This window comes from Necator americanus, chromosome IV (assembly GCF_031761385.1).
Source record: "Necator americanus strain Aroian chromosome IV, whole genome shotgun sequence".
In the NCBI taxonomy this organism is placed as follows: domain Eukaryota; kingdom Metazoa; phylum Nematoda; class Chromadorea; order Rhabditida; family Ancylostomatidae; genus Necator; species Necator americanus.
In genome coordinates, this window is record NC_087374.1 from 25,869,649 (window position 1) to 25,884,305 (window position 14,657).

Sequence of the window (14,657 nt, forward strand, 5' to 3'; positions counted from 1 at the left end):
GGTGTAATATCCGAAGAAATGACTGGTGAAGTCTCAACTCTCGTACGGGGAAGAGATTTTAGCTCATAGCAGGGTCAAAACGACATGAAGCAAGTACGCAATTGCGTACGCTGTTTTTCTCGAGGTGCTTCTGTGGAGCGTAGCGGATAGGAGCGTGGTGAAATCTTTGCTGGCATCACCCATTGCTGCAGTTTGCGACGGTCCCACCTCGGCCCCAACTGCTGCCTCCACCGCTCCGTTTCGAGCGCGTACGCAAATGCACCGCAACTATACTCCTGATTCATGTTGCTTTGACCCCACTATAGATGAGGGTACAGTATCCAAAAAAGATGAAAAGATCGTACTCTTCATTCTTCTGGGATGAAAATGGTGTGCTCCTTGAGCCAGCCTTTGCGATGGACGACATAGCATTTTATTGTCCCTCTCAGCCATGAACTAGATGATGTCAGGGTCACTTAACTTGCTTAAAGGCATCACCCCACGAATCTGGAGTGGTACGGATTTCCGGTGGAGTATTTGTATACGGGGTCGTAAATTATGGGGAGGAGGGTGATTCCGTCCATTTCTTCCTAATTCCTGTAGAAAACGGCCCCGAAGATATGGCTTTGAATGTTCTGGCGCACTATTTTCTACAAGGAGTCCGATTGGAGCGCGCCAGCCGTGTGCGGCACCGCATCAGTCAGTTGTCACTGTGAGGACAAACTTTCGAATAGTTGAATAAGTATAGTGCATTATGCATACGACGTCATAAAAGTTGTGAAGGTAATGAAATGGAGAACAAATCATATAGAATACACGTAACAACCTAAAAATAGTTGAGTCTAAGTTGGAAGAGCATTCCCTCTGGACTAGAAGTTCAAATTTGCTTCCACTAGTCTCACTATATATTGAATTACGTAATTAAATTCTTTTTTTTTTTCGTTCGGTCATCATCTTATCGCTCTGTCATCAGTGGGTGTGGGTGTTCTTATTGACACCACTGAGAACTAGTATGTATTTCAGAGAGCCAACGAAGGATACAGTACAGATTCTGCCTTCATCAATGAACTCATCGTAACTTTAAAATTTTGATGAAGTCTCTTATTATGTGGGACCCTTTTCCTCTTCCTCGAAATACCCGTTCACTATGAAACGTGTCTGCAAAGAGCCAGCATGTATCAAGTCCATGTTCTCATTCCTCCAGACAAATCTAGTCTAATTTTACGAAAGAAGTGATCTCAATCAGCAGTATCCCCCAAGCAGACACCTGATGGGGATCGCGAACGGAAGGCCCCTTCTCCTAACGACTTTGGTGACTAACTAAATAGAAAGAATTTTCGTTTTATTCTTTTGCCACGTTTAACACGATCATTGGCATAATACATAAGAGTGGTTTTTAAATTATCTCTGGATTTTATTTATCAGACCATATCTCATTGTTTGCGACTGCAACGAGCAGGGATATCAAGACGACTGTGGTGAAGTAATACATGGATGGTGAAGTATTTTCGCACATCTGAAATATGCAATGTTTAAAGCATAATTGCATAACTGGTTCAACTAGAGCGTTATTCTTGTACTATTTTTTTAATTGAAAAGTTCGACTTCCAATGAACCTCGGCATAGTTGAATGTAGTATCGAGTTTGATAAGCTGTACACGAGGTTGTTAAATAAATTTATTGCCTAACGTTTCGGCCATATCGCCTTCTTCAGAGCCTGAAAAGGGCGATTCAATCTACAATTTAAACGACCAACCTCTCCACAACTAAACTGATAAACTCCACGCCTACTTTCAATCACCAATTTAGCGACTACACTGAATGCTCACCTTACATCGGAGACGCCTAGCATGGACCGCTGACTGGTCGATCACGAGGGTGAATGGTTCGAGTGTCACATTCGGATCGGAAGAACCATCCGAGATATGGCGCGAGTCCCCGTGTTATCGATAGACATTCGCCCTTGCGGTTAATTTTAGGGTTTTTGGTTTGGATCTAAAATGCCTCCAGCGATTTTCGAGCCAACGTTTTTGATTCGTGCGCTAAGATTTGGACCCTAATTTCAAAATCGGTTCCGTTGTGTCTTTGTGTTCTATGGGCACCTAAAGGTGTCCATTCTCGTAACCTATTTTTGACGTTGACGTGCTCTTTGATGCGGACCTACAGCGGTCGTGCCGTATCACCGACATACTCGTCGCCACAGTTCGTACAAGAAATCAGGTAGATTACCCCCAATCTCAAGCAGTCTCCTGGTCTACCTGTGGGACAAATAGTACAGTTCGGTGTTGTACAGATGGTATCGTACAAACGATTCCGAACTAGCTGACGTTTCAAATTGTTCGGTGGTATTTCAACGACGATTTTGAAATTAGGGTCCAAATCTTAGCGCCCGAATCTAAAAGTTTGGCTCGAAAATCGCTGGAGGCATTTTAGATCCAAACCAAAAATCCTAAAATTAACCGCAAGGGCGAATGTCTATCGATAACACGGGGACTCGCGCCATATCTCGAGTGGTTCTTCCGATCCGAATGTGACACTCGAACCATTCACCCTCGTGATCGACCAGTCAGCGGTCCATGCTAGGCGTCTCCGATGTAAGGTGAGCATTCAGTGTAGTCGCTAAATTGGTGATTGAAAGTAGGCGTGGAGTTTATCAGTTTAGTTGTGGAGAGGTTGGTCGTTTAAATTGTAGATTGAATCGCCCTTTTCAGGCTCTGAAGAAGGCGATATAGCCGAAACGATAGGCAATAAATTTATTTAACAACCTCGTGTACAGCTTATCAAACTCGATACTATTATTTTTTAATTATTAAAATATCTTAAAATTTTATACAGGAATGTAATTTATTATTGTAGTGGAATGATGAAAAAGATGAACTGAAAAAGAACAAATCTACGTAGGCTTGGTAATAATGTAAGAAAAAACATCAAAAGTAGGAACTTTACTTCTTCCACATCGCTCATATCAAGCATAACCGGTCGGAGTTGGTTTACAAAATCCTCGAGCGGACAGTCAAGTTCGCATGATGGGAGAGAGAGTTGATAGATGTGGTCCGTGCTGTTCCGCCACCATAACTAAAATACAACTATTAGATTTATTTACGGTAGTCGTTAAACATATTGTTTCGGTCTGATGCGTTACGTTTTCGACGAAGACGGGCAATTTCTCCTCTGTGCAACAACGATACCACTGACCAGTATTGCGTTGTCGCCGATGCTGGCGAAAAACAATTTTTATACACGGATGAGGTGACGACTGTAGCGACTGTGAAATGGTCCTAACCGTGGATAACTAAGGAAAAGGGAGTGGAAAAGTATTAAGAGAGGACATCCATGTACGTCCTCTCCAATGGGTCACTCCCATCCTAGCGCAGTGTAAAATTTCGGCGTGAGGATGAAACAGTAACGCTCTACGACGTAGTATTTGCTTTTCGTAGACTTTGTTGTACCTCAGCTACAGCCTAATATTACCACTCAGGAGAACCACTGACATTCATTTGTTCATAAGAGTGACCGATCACAATAGGCGATGAATACCGGAAGAGATCGCAAATCGGCTCAGGTGGCTATGTAGATTCGCTTAGAACTACTCGCCGTTAATATATTGTAGTGTATCTCAGCTGAGTCAAGTATGGTTCCATTCTCTTTTTCTTCTCTTCTTTTTTCTCCTCACTAGGTAGCCGACTATGGAAGACTTAAAGGCAGCACACCACGAATCTGAGGTGGTGCGGATTTCAGGTGGAGTATTTGTACACGGGATAGTAGATTATGTAGAGGGGTGTGATTCCGTCCATTTCTTCCTAATTGCCGTAAAAAAACGGCCCGGAAGATGCGCGCTTGCCCAAGGCTGGCGCGCTCCAATCGAACTCCTTGTGGAAAATAGTGCGCCGGAATGCCCCAAGCCGTATCTTCCGGGCCGTTTTCTACGGCAATTAGGAAGAAATGGACGGAATCACCCTTCTCTCAATAATCTACGATCCCGTATTCGAATACTCCACCGGAAATCCGTACCACTCCAGATCCGTGGGGTGATGCCTTTAAGGTACGATCATCATCGGAATCGTTCACTCGCCGGTCCTTGTTGCCACAACTCATGCTTTTTCTCTGCCTGTAACACACTCACCTCCGCTTTACCCCAACCGAACCTGGATCATCTTCAACCGAATGATTAGATTCTGCGCCTTCTATATTTACCTTCTTTTCCAGAAATACATTTGTATTAGGATTAGGTCATCTGAAGCTTGTCTCAGAGTTGTCCACTATGTTAAAGATTGTTTCCTATTTTCAGGTAACATGAGCAACATACCCGGACTAAATGGTCAGACTCTTCTTTGTGCAGTTCCACGAGAAACAATGAGCCAGGTTGCACTAATTGACCGTCGCTAATTCCCATTGCATACATCAGCGGGAATACAGTTCCGTCGTGCTTAATTAGACACCTTAAAAATCCCAAGCAATAAATACAATAGTTTTTAATTTCCAACAAAAGGTGATCTTTCAGACGCGGCGAAATCATGGTGTGCTACGTACCTATGTATTCCTCAGCAACGTAACATTAGTAAACTCTTAACTGAAGTCCTAACACTTAACCAAATGAAATGGACATACCGTTGATCCAAAGACAGCTTTCAGTGGTCCTTTGTTATGTGCTGCTTCTTGTAGGTATTTTATCCAAGTACTCAAAAGAACACCTGCTCTGGAATAGGACGAAATCAGTAACTAACAAGTCCATTTCATATGTGGCTGCTTGCAAATAATTCTGGAGTTAAACCATTTGTGCACATTTGTGTACCTTTAGTTCCTGAAGGGAACATCTAAGTCAAAGCACATTCGTTGCAATCACATTCGTATATAACGAAATATGATTAAGGATATCTAATGTGATCGGCGCACGTCGATTCGTATTCGTTGCCTCTTGGGAAAAAAGAAAATATTTCTTTTAGTATGCCGGACTTCTTCACATCGATCTACCACGTAAATACGACGGGACCTTTCTACGAGAAAACATTGAATTCATCACCATTATCAGGTTCTGATGAAATCATTCCAGTACTGGAGGAAAATCTGCAAAATGGCGTCAGCTCACTGGCCATACATATGGTTAGATCTTGCTTTGCAGTGTGGACACACCTAACATTTTTCATTCCACCCTTTCTACTCTCACTTCGAGGAATAGCAGAACATGTAGACGAAGCAGAAGCGAAGCTGAGGGCTACATTCACTACTTTCAAAAAGGTTATCAAACAGTGATATCTGACTGAAATTGATTCGCTGTACTGAATCCAGACATTTCTAAAATCCAACATTAGAAGTATAGGACAGATTCTTACCGAACATGGGCTTTCTGTTTAGAGTTGAAGTTCGACGCTCTGGCAATGGTTTTCACTTCTCGTATCCAATCAATGATTTTCTTCCCTTCATAGGTTTCGTTAATCCATTCTGGCTGAGGTAGACCATGGTCGATCTGGGTAACACAATAAATAGTTCGCTCAATTAAAATTATATTAAGAGTTTTTGATCAGCTGAGAAACGCATTAGGAATAAAAACGCCTAATTTTTGTGGTTTCAATCCGAGCAGCCTGCGTGAGTGGAACCTAGATTAAAATGGAATTAGTTCTTCGAATTGCGAACTCCTCAGGATCCAGTTGACTTCTAGGGTTATCTCTCAAACTTTGTAGAAATATAATATGCATTTGAGGAAGGAACAATGTAACAAAATAAGAACGCCTTTGGTTTCTTTCATTTCGCCAGCTGAAATTTCAGCTGTGGGACATATACTCTATACTCAAACAAGCTTCACAAGAATGACTAACGGAATTTGCGGTTCCTTGCGCATCTGCTGCCCAGGACCACACATATTTTCTTTTTGCGCTCCGAATGCCTAACTGTACTGATCGCACAATGTATCAGAAAGCGGTTTTTTCCAACTTTAAGAAAGTGGTAATATTTGAATAGAAAAGTAATGATAGTGGAATAAGAACCAAGCCGAAGATTCTAAAACGTTTTTGGCAGTTTGGAAAGATGTAGAAACTTCTTGAAAGTATTGGTGTTTATGGAATGTTCGACGTTAACCAAGATCCCAGAGTCTGATAACTATAAATAGCCAGATGATAGCGTGGTAAGAAGGAGCCGTCATCCACGACAGATTCACTTTCGCCATGGAATGCTGTCCCCATATAGATGTCCAAGGCTGTGAGACGCCTATACCTCTTTCGCCTCTTCATGAATGACCAGTTACTAAACCTCACAGTGATAAAGACGAATAGGTCGTGGACGTCAGAGGATGATGAAGAAAGAGAAAGATTGGACAGAGACTACAGTAGATAAACTCAGACACTTCATAGGCATCTATCTGCAAATAGGAATTGTCCGGTTGCCAAAGCTTCGCGACTACTGGTCCACTGATTCTGTTCAGCCAGATACTCAGGAAAAGAGATATGAGTTGACTGAAAGAGAAGATCTTGGGAGCGACCAGCGAAAACAATCCTGAAGCTGTTACCGTAAGCTGGTTGATCAACAGTGACGGTATGGGAAACCTTATGCCAAGAAGTCCAGAACTGTGCAGGGGCTGTCAAAGCTTCACCTGCTTGGAGTTTGTCCAAACGAGCCGCACATCTTGTTCTACTTCATAGGTTTTGTTGTTGTGTTATGTTGTTCGTTATATATGAAGGTATGAATAAAACAGTAACCAAATAAGATCTCCATGGACAACCTCGGCTGTAGATGCATGGCAATGCAAGCTTACTGGTCAATATTATACCGCTAAATATTTGATAATAAAATGATTGATTGAAATTCATTAAGTATTTTTATGATGCTGTCTCCCAACTTCGTCGGACATCGTCGTGAATAGAACAAAGATTCCTACAGATACCAGCCGAAAAACGCAAAATCGTCCTGACTTCCTTAGATATTTCCAATACAACTATGGTGAAGTTTTATTTCGCACAACTTACTTCAGTTTGAATTCCGTAGAGCGTGGTAAGTACGAAGAAATTGACGGGAGCAAGACCGGTATGAATTCCCAGCCTCTTTAAAAGATCGGAGTGTTTTTTATCGAACTTTCTCTTAAGTTCAGATCTTTCTGTACTTGTTGTGGAATCAACAAGGGGACAGCTGTACGACCCTGGACGCAGAAGCTGGAAATATATGCAAATTTAGTTGAATTTTTCCTTTGAGTAAACGAAAATCAATAAACAGATCGAACTCGCCATGTCATGGAGAGAATCTGCGGCTGTGTGTATGTAAAATGGTTGCCAAGCAGTTAGCCCTTTATCTGCCCAAATTCTGTTTCCTAAAATTATTTAATCTTGCGTTGATAAAAGAAAATTTTGTTAATTTTCAAACTGAAAAGTCGTAAGTTTCCGTTATCATCTACTTTTAGGAGATAGCCTTAGAGAATGGAGAAAATTTTCAGTAGTTTCTTCTCTTTACCTCTTTGGCAATAAATATCTTTGGTCGAGTTGAGCTTGGGGGAATAATTCACTCCCACAAAAGTAGATAACTGCTATTTTTTCAGCGAACAGAAATGAGAAGCAGAGAAGATCAGGGAATTGGTCTTCCAGTTCGGCCAAGAGAGAACTTATTTAATTACGAGGACGAAACGTATGTTAACAACTTAATCGATGAGATTGTAATGAAAAAACATAAATTATTTTACATCTCTTTGCAAAGTTGGTTTCTAACGCAGAAACCTCATAGAACTTTGAACTATCACCAATCACAAATGAGAATCAGTAGCATTTCTCGTCTACTTCTGCGAGCCTAATACTTCTTTTCGGTCGAAGAGAACAAGAAAGAGAACAAAGTGTTCAAAATTTATACCTTCAGCAGGAAACAATCCAGCCATTACGGCTTGGGCGCTTTCCACTGTCACAGGTAAGTCCGAGCTTTGTACACTAACCTAAACATTTTTCAACGAATGAAAGAGAAGAAGAACAACAAGTGGAAAAAGAGGAGGAAGAAACGAGAAGAAAGTTGAATTTGTCCTGTCGAAATGTAAAAATCTGTTTAGTTTCTTTTCTATAATTCTCTCAATTCATGCTTAGTATCATCTTTCGATGCATTTGATTCACCTTTCTTTCTCTGAGAATTTGTTCGAAACGGTGCTAGGGAGGCAGAACTTGAACATAGCCCCGAAAAATTAATTTAGGTAGTATTGAGCGTGTAGCACGTAAATGTACACACGTATATACGCAGTGTGCGCCTACACAAAAACAGAACAGAGAATGATAAGGGTTGTACCAAACGATTTTTTCGGATAAGACCGTTCTTAAATGTATCACCCCAGGAATCTGACGTGTTCGTGGTATGGATTTCCGATCGACCAACTCTATACGGAGTTGTAGATTGCGGGATCAGGGATGACTCCGTTCATCTCTCCCTAATCGGAGTAAAAAACGGCGTGAAAGACTCCATTTTCACGAAGATTTCAGTTGCAACGCGCCACCTTTCTACACTCGTCGAAACCAGCTGCGCAGCTGTTTGAAGGCATCGCCCCAGGAATTTGGCCGGTGCGGGTTTCAGGTGCGTAATGCCTACACGGGGTGTTGATCATGGGGAGGAGGGTGATTCCGTCGATTACTTCCTAATTGCCGTAAAAAAACGGCCCGGAAGATGCGGTGCGTGCACAAGGTTGCCGCGCTCCAATCGAACTCGTTGTAGAAAATAGCGTCCTGGAACGCTCGAAGCCGCATCTTCCGGGCCGTTTTTTACGGTGATTAAGAAGAAATGAGCGGGATCCCACCCATTTCTGCAATCTACGATCTCGTATAGACATAACTCACACGAAACCCGCACCACCTCGGATTCGTGGGGTGATGCCTTTACAGATAGTGAGTTCTCCTCGACTGCCTATTCAACCGAAACCTACGAATAGGTTTTTGAGGGACTTATGCATACAGTAGCATTCTAACATTCTTCGTAAGAACTAGACGGTTCCCGCACTTTTTTTTCCGATGATTAGGGAGGAATATGCGGAAGCGCCCCTGATCCCGCAATCTACAACTCCATATGTAGCTTACGTCAGATCCGTGGTATGCTGCCTAGAAGAAAGTCACCAATTGTTTAATTGATTTACGAATGAACCAAAACCAATATTTGAATGAGCACTGGCCACTGGCCTACAGGCCCTAGATTTCCTTTCATGCTGTCTTCTTTTGGTTTATGACCATCCTAGAGACATCTGCGCATTTTGATTCCACACTGTTGACTTTTTCTACCGCAAAAACTTAAACTAGTAGGAAGTTCAAGATAAAGTCAGTCCAAATTTAGTTAGAAGTATTATGCCGTGTATAGGGAGAAGATACAGAAAGATATGAAAGCAGACTCATACCCTCGGTAAGCGACCATCCTAGCCATGTGTTGCTACAGAAATTGTATCTTACCGTGAATACATCCATTTATTAAAATGCGATATAGTTGAATTGAATATCGTATAATATCTGGAGCGCAGCAAACTATAGCAGCTTCAAAACGACAGGAAGGGGCGTAAGTGGCCGCGCCGGAAGCGGCGCGGTAAAAACACAGGTCGGAATCGAAGTGGGACCGTCGCAAACCACAGCGACGAATTATGTCGGCAAAGGTCCCCCTTAGATTCTAACCGCTACGCTCCGTTCACCTCTTTGAGCGCAGCCGCCTGCACCGTGCTTCATGTTCTTGACCCTGCTATAAGTGAGGTACGTTTCTGTGTGAGCATTATAAGCATATAGCATTATAGCATATTAAGCTCTCATGCTTCACCACTCTTCAACATATTTTTACGGAGGATTTTGCAGGAGGAGGTGATTTTGCAGCGGAGGACAGTTATGGGAACTCAGCGAATTTAACGCATTTTAGCGACCAACCAAACAGTCTTGTGGACTATATCTCTTTTGATTGCAATGTCGATAATGCAATAGCAGAACTAGACGCTCGCAAAAAGCGAAATCTTTCTGGGAAAGAACTTTCCGAAGACGAAGAGACGGATACTTCCGGTTCCAGAAAAGTTCTATTTTATTTTTGCTAACACATATGCCCAGCAAAATTATCAAAAACAATTGAATTTTGAATTGCACTCACCTCTCTTGGTATGTTATTTGGTGAAAGAAGCTTCATCTCCTTCACATACCTTTCTCTGAGCCATTGTCCAAGATTGTACATCTTTTTGAGACCTCTCTACAACACTCCTTCTATAGTATCTAGAGTCGGCTTAAAAAAGAAGCTATGTAGGTCGAAGACTTCACATACGTTTGTAAGTGCTCCAAATCCTCTTGGCCAACTTGATTCGTCGTTAATATCATTTGGATAGACCACGTTGCCTGGAGCCCGGTCCCCGTGCGTCCACAGCCCCGCTACGAAAACCAGCTTCGCTTGGTTATGTTGAACAACAACCGATAGAACCATTAGTATCCTTATCATCCTAAGAAGGTGAATATATAATTCGATTCGTTTGCAAACTTGTCAACTGTTCGCCTCCAACTTCTGGATTCCGTCTCACCGTGGACTGACAGGATTTGTTAATATTTTAAAACAGTTCTGCCTTCTTAGCGAATTTCTTAGTGAAATTAATTGAAGTTTAAAATTAAGAACAAAAAATGCCTTCATCAGGTTTAAAGGGGTAAATTTTGAGTAACTAGTGGGAATGGAAAAATATCATATCTTCGACAGCTTGCGTTGAATTCTGAAATGTTAGTGCAAAGTAGTTTCAAAAATGCGCTGTAATTAGAAAAATGTGTGCTAATAAAACAGCGGTATTTTGCAACAACAACTCCACTACGAGAACTAGTCTCACTGCAGTGGACCCAACTTCACTCACGACATTTACTTGGACATCCGGTGAATGTATGGTACACAGTGAAATGTCCGTCCTAGAAACACTTTGACTCTACATCAATCCAGGAAAGGCTAAACCATTCTATTCCAATTATCTTACTGATATTAGAAACGTAAATCAGGAAACTACCATTTTGTTCTCGAAAAAAAAGAATTCCAAAGTTTGTTGTAAAGGGATTCTTCGCGCAAAAGAACTAAGGCAACCATAGGATTCAATCGATCGCTAGATCACTGGCATAGGAAAACAAAAAAAAGGAACTGACTCAGACTACGTTCTTGTGAAAGAGTTGAGCATTGTTGTAGTAAATGAAAAGATTGGAAGGACCCAACTCCTTAAGTGAAGCCAAACCCAGAAAATGTTTCTACGTATGAAAGTTGTTAATATGTCGAGTTTAAAAATTAAATTAAATTATTCCTGAGTGCGTCAAAGGTCAATGTGTTGATTACACATTGAAGTGGAAAAGTTACAGTAAATCGGGCAAGATAATTTTGATGTGATGGACTTGTATGACTTCAATCCCCTGATCAGCTGGTAGAACATTTAGCAGTTTCATAGGAACGGAAAAGTCGACTACGAGACAACAGAAAAGACAAATTCAGACAAAAGTGTAAGTAAAGAAGGTGTTCAGTTGTAACTGTTATCAACTTTAACACTAAAAGGCAAAAAAACAGAAGGAATATAGAGTACTTGAAGAAAAATTTTGCAAAATCTGGGTGACATTAAAGTGTGGATCTGAAGTGAATGCGTAGCCAACACCATTGAGGTGGTCCACTTGCTTGTTCCGTTTTAATAAAGGAGTCGCAGATTTCGCCATTAACGCGCTCAAGAGAAGACCACTTCAGTTCAGTGGACTAGGAAAGGACAACACGAAGATCACAGTCTAACGGAACGGTGCACAGAACGGTCTAACAATGTTCAGAAAAACGATGCAGCAAAGTCTGCAGTAGAAAAAAAAACTTCGAAGAAACTTGAGTTCTGCTCATACATGTCTTCCTCCAACCATCCAAATATCTACCTGACATTACTTACTTGAAAATTTCAGAAGTATTTCAATCCTAACGTATTTTATAACCTTGACAAGATAAGAGCTTACAAAAGTCAAATAAAAATACAACAAATACAACTCCAAGGAGTCTTATCTACAGGAACAGCTTCATCTTCAATCCGGCGGAGCAAGGGCAAGCGGGACTCTTTCTCAAGAACAAAACTGCTTAAATACCTAAAGGATGCTAATGTTGAAAAAGTAGTACGGTTGACGCTAGCCGTTGCTTACCTATGGCTCTGAAAGGAAACTTTTAGAAGTTTAGCTTCTGCGCACCAACAAAACATTCTCTTAAAGGAAATCTACCGTTTTTTGATGTACTGCTTGACTGAACTTCGCACAAGACTCTTCCAACAAATCATGATATCAGTTGTGTGGAGAAGTTGCAGAAGGAAGAAAGCAAACAAACAGGTCGATATCTATGTATATCTCTCCTCTTGTAAACACAAGAACCTGCAAGTTTTCCACTAATTAGAAGTCTACCATGTATTCCAAGAAGATACATTCCAAGAATGACGCGTGAAGATTCTTGTTTGAGTAATCATTAAGCCTGGATTTTGAGATAATCTCTTCAGATCTTCGGAATTGACTGTAGAAGTTGTTCACGTGACTTCATGTTGGACATCAGAAGTATCCTATTTGGCTGCCTTGTAAACTGTTGAGCAGTGAAGCCTGAAAATATCCTGGTTGATGATGTTCCTAGGAAATTGCTTTCTGAATTTCTCCGCTTTTTGGATTCCATTGAAAGAGCCTCTCGCGATGGAGGTTGCGGTTCGGTCAAGTGTGGAGTTCCGGAACAAAGGTCGCATCGGTTTGTAAAAATCTACGATTGACGATGATATGGTTGATTTCATCATGACGCTATTCACAGAGTTATTCTTGAACACAGATTTTCAAAGAATCCAGAGGTAAGGACCATTAAAATTGTGACATTCAATAAGTCTTAGACGTCATATCGAGAACTCTCTCTCACTACTTTTCTGACTCTAATCGATTAATTTTCTAATTCACTGTATTTTGTCTCTCTCTCCCTCCCCCTTCTCTTTTGCTTGTTGTACTGCTCAATGTTTCTGACGAGTAATTAATTAATTATAATTGTGCCGTTGTCATTCTTAAAATTGTAAATTTCTGATTCTTTCATAAAACTTCTACATGCGAAACACATCCGCATAAACATCTACATGTCTAAACTTCTTTGATGAAAAATTTAACCTCTTGGAACTTACAAAGTCGGCATTTACCCACATTTATTCGATCTCAAACATTATCCATTGCCCCTTCGATGCCTACCCCAAACCAATCAGCAAGAAGGAAAAACCGAAACTTTAGGATGGAATGCTTCAAAATGTTGGAGAGCGCCCTGTTTAAAATATTCCCAATAGAAGTCGTCAAAGAACAAATTTTGCAGGCTGCACCAACATAAGAGTTTTGAAATTTCACTGCTTCATGCTTGCAGCAGATCTTTCACAACTCTCTATTTAGTTTTTATTTATGGCAGAGTTGTAATTGAACTAACTATTTGTTCAGTTATAACACTTCTCACTAATGAGAGGAACGAAGAGTGCTCATGAAAAAGGTGTGGGTTAATTCGGTACTAGAAGAAAAATCACATAAGGATTTTGCGCCTTTCTCTAATATCATGCTGTGCCATATAACTTTCTTTCCAAAAGAGGAACAACTGTAGAGTCAGTTGATTTACAATGGGAAGCATTTGTTGAAGTGAAGAAGGTTTTTTGAAACTTAATAATAAAGGAGTCTCGAAAAATTGTCTTTGCATTATCTTTTCACGGTTAGAATCTACGCCAATGTTCACAATTCCATCCTCCAGTTGTTTACAGCAATTTTGACCACTCATTCTTTGTACTCAGACCTATTTTCTTACGTAATCACATTGGCAGTGAGCCCGAGCTAAGGAAGAAGATGTTCTGCTAAATTCCCAATTTAAGCTCATGGAGCTTCAACAGTTGTGTTGCTCTTTAAGTGCCATTTAGAAATGTTTTGCAGCGTGTGAGGCATTCGAGAGAACAACTCGGTTGAACTTTCATTTTTCAGTTCCTGAGGAATGGGAAAACGCTGAAAAGTTAGCGTTAAAAGCAAGAAATTGACAATATTGGATCTCTTTTAATAAAACGGGGGTAGGAGGTAAGAATGTAACTTACGAGTGTAAGGGAGGTCCGACCATTTCTCCTTAGCAATCCAGAAAAAGGAGTGCGGAACAGCTTTCTGTGACCTCGTCTCTTTTACAATGCAACATGCTACGCGACAGAACCTAAGCACTCGTTTGTTCGTCCACAGCCGAACTAGCATGTTATAACTCAGTTAATTACTAAAAGCTGTCCCATCCTCATCACAGAAGATGCGTTGCAGGCTGCTCGTTTTGTTAACCGTAACTAATTTCATCGTTGGGGAGATGATGTCACACAAGACACGTGTTTCACACGTCTTCTTCTGAATTACAGTGAGGAATTGGGCGCACAGTCATACTCACGGATTTAACCCCTAACTCTATCTATTCAAGTAGAAAGTCAACACTGTCATTTGATTGATACATGTAAGTGGAGAACAACTAACAATCTTAAAGCACAAGTCAAGTAACCTGTCAAATCTGTCAGAGTTCTCATCATTATTTCTTCTTTTTAGACGGAAAATTAGTGTTGAGTAAAGCAAGGCGGGTATGTAGCGCAGTCGCCAAGAGGTACCGCTGTGACTCCACGATCGATCATTGATTCGATTCCGCCCTAGTGCCGGCCAAGAATTCCATCCTTCTGGAGCCGACAAACAAGCACCAGACTTGTCTGGGAGTATAAAATCACTGAAATTACA

The 14,657-nt window shown here is 41.1% G+C and overlaps 1 protein-coding gene across 2 annotated transcripts; it reads right to left on the reverse strand.

Annotated features, from left to right (window-relative positions):
- Positions 1-1,663: 1,663 nt before the first annotated feature.
- On the reverse strand, positions 1,664-10,377 carry RB195_002708 (uncharacterized protein; the record flags this gene model as incomplete). Of its 2 annotated transcripts, none has more annotated exons than XM_064200089.1 (10): positions 1,664-1,696; positions 2,926-3,054; positions 4,286-4,405; positions 4,588-4,675; positions 5,310-5,443; positions 6,936-7,105; positions 7,187-7,273; positions 7,804-7,882; positions 10,039-10,134; positions 10,207-10,377. In XM_064200089.1, 10 exons carry the CDS (start codon positions 10,375-10,377, stop codon positions 1,664-1,666), a joined length of 1,107 nt encoding a protein of 368 aa, XP_064055970.1. The 2 variants fall into 2 exon arrangements, with proteins under 2 accessions (XP_064055970.1, XP_064055971.1); XM_064200090.1 differs by having other exon boundaries at positions 10,207-10,362.
- Positions 10,378-14,657: the final 4,280 nt, after the last annotated feature.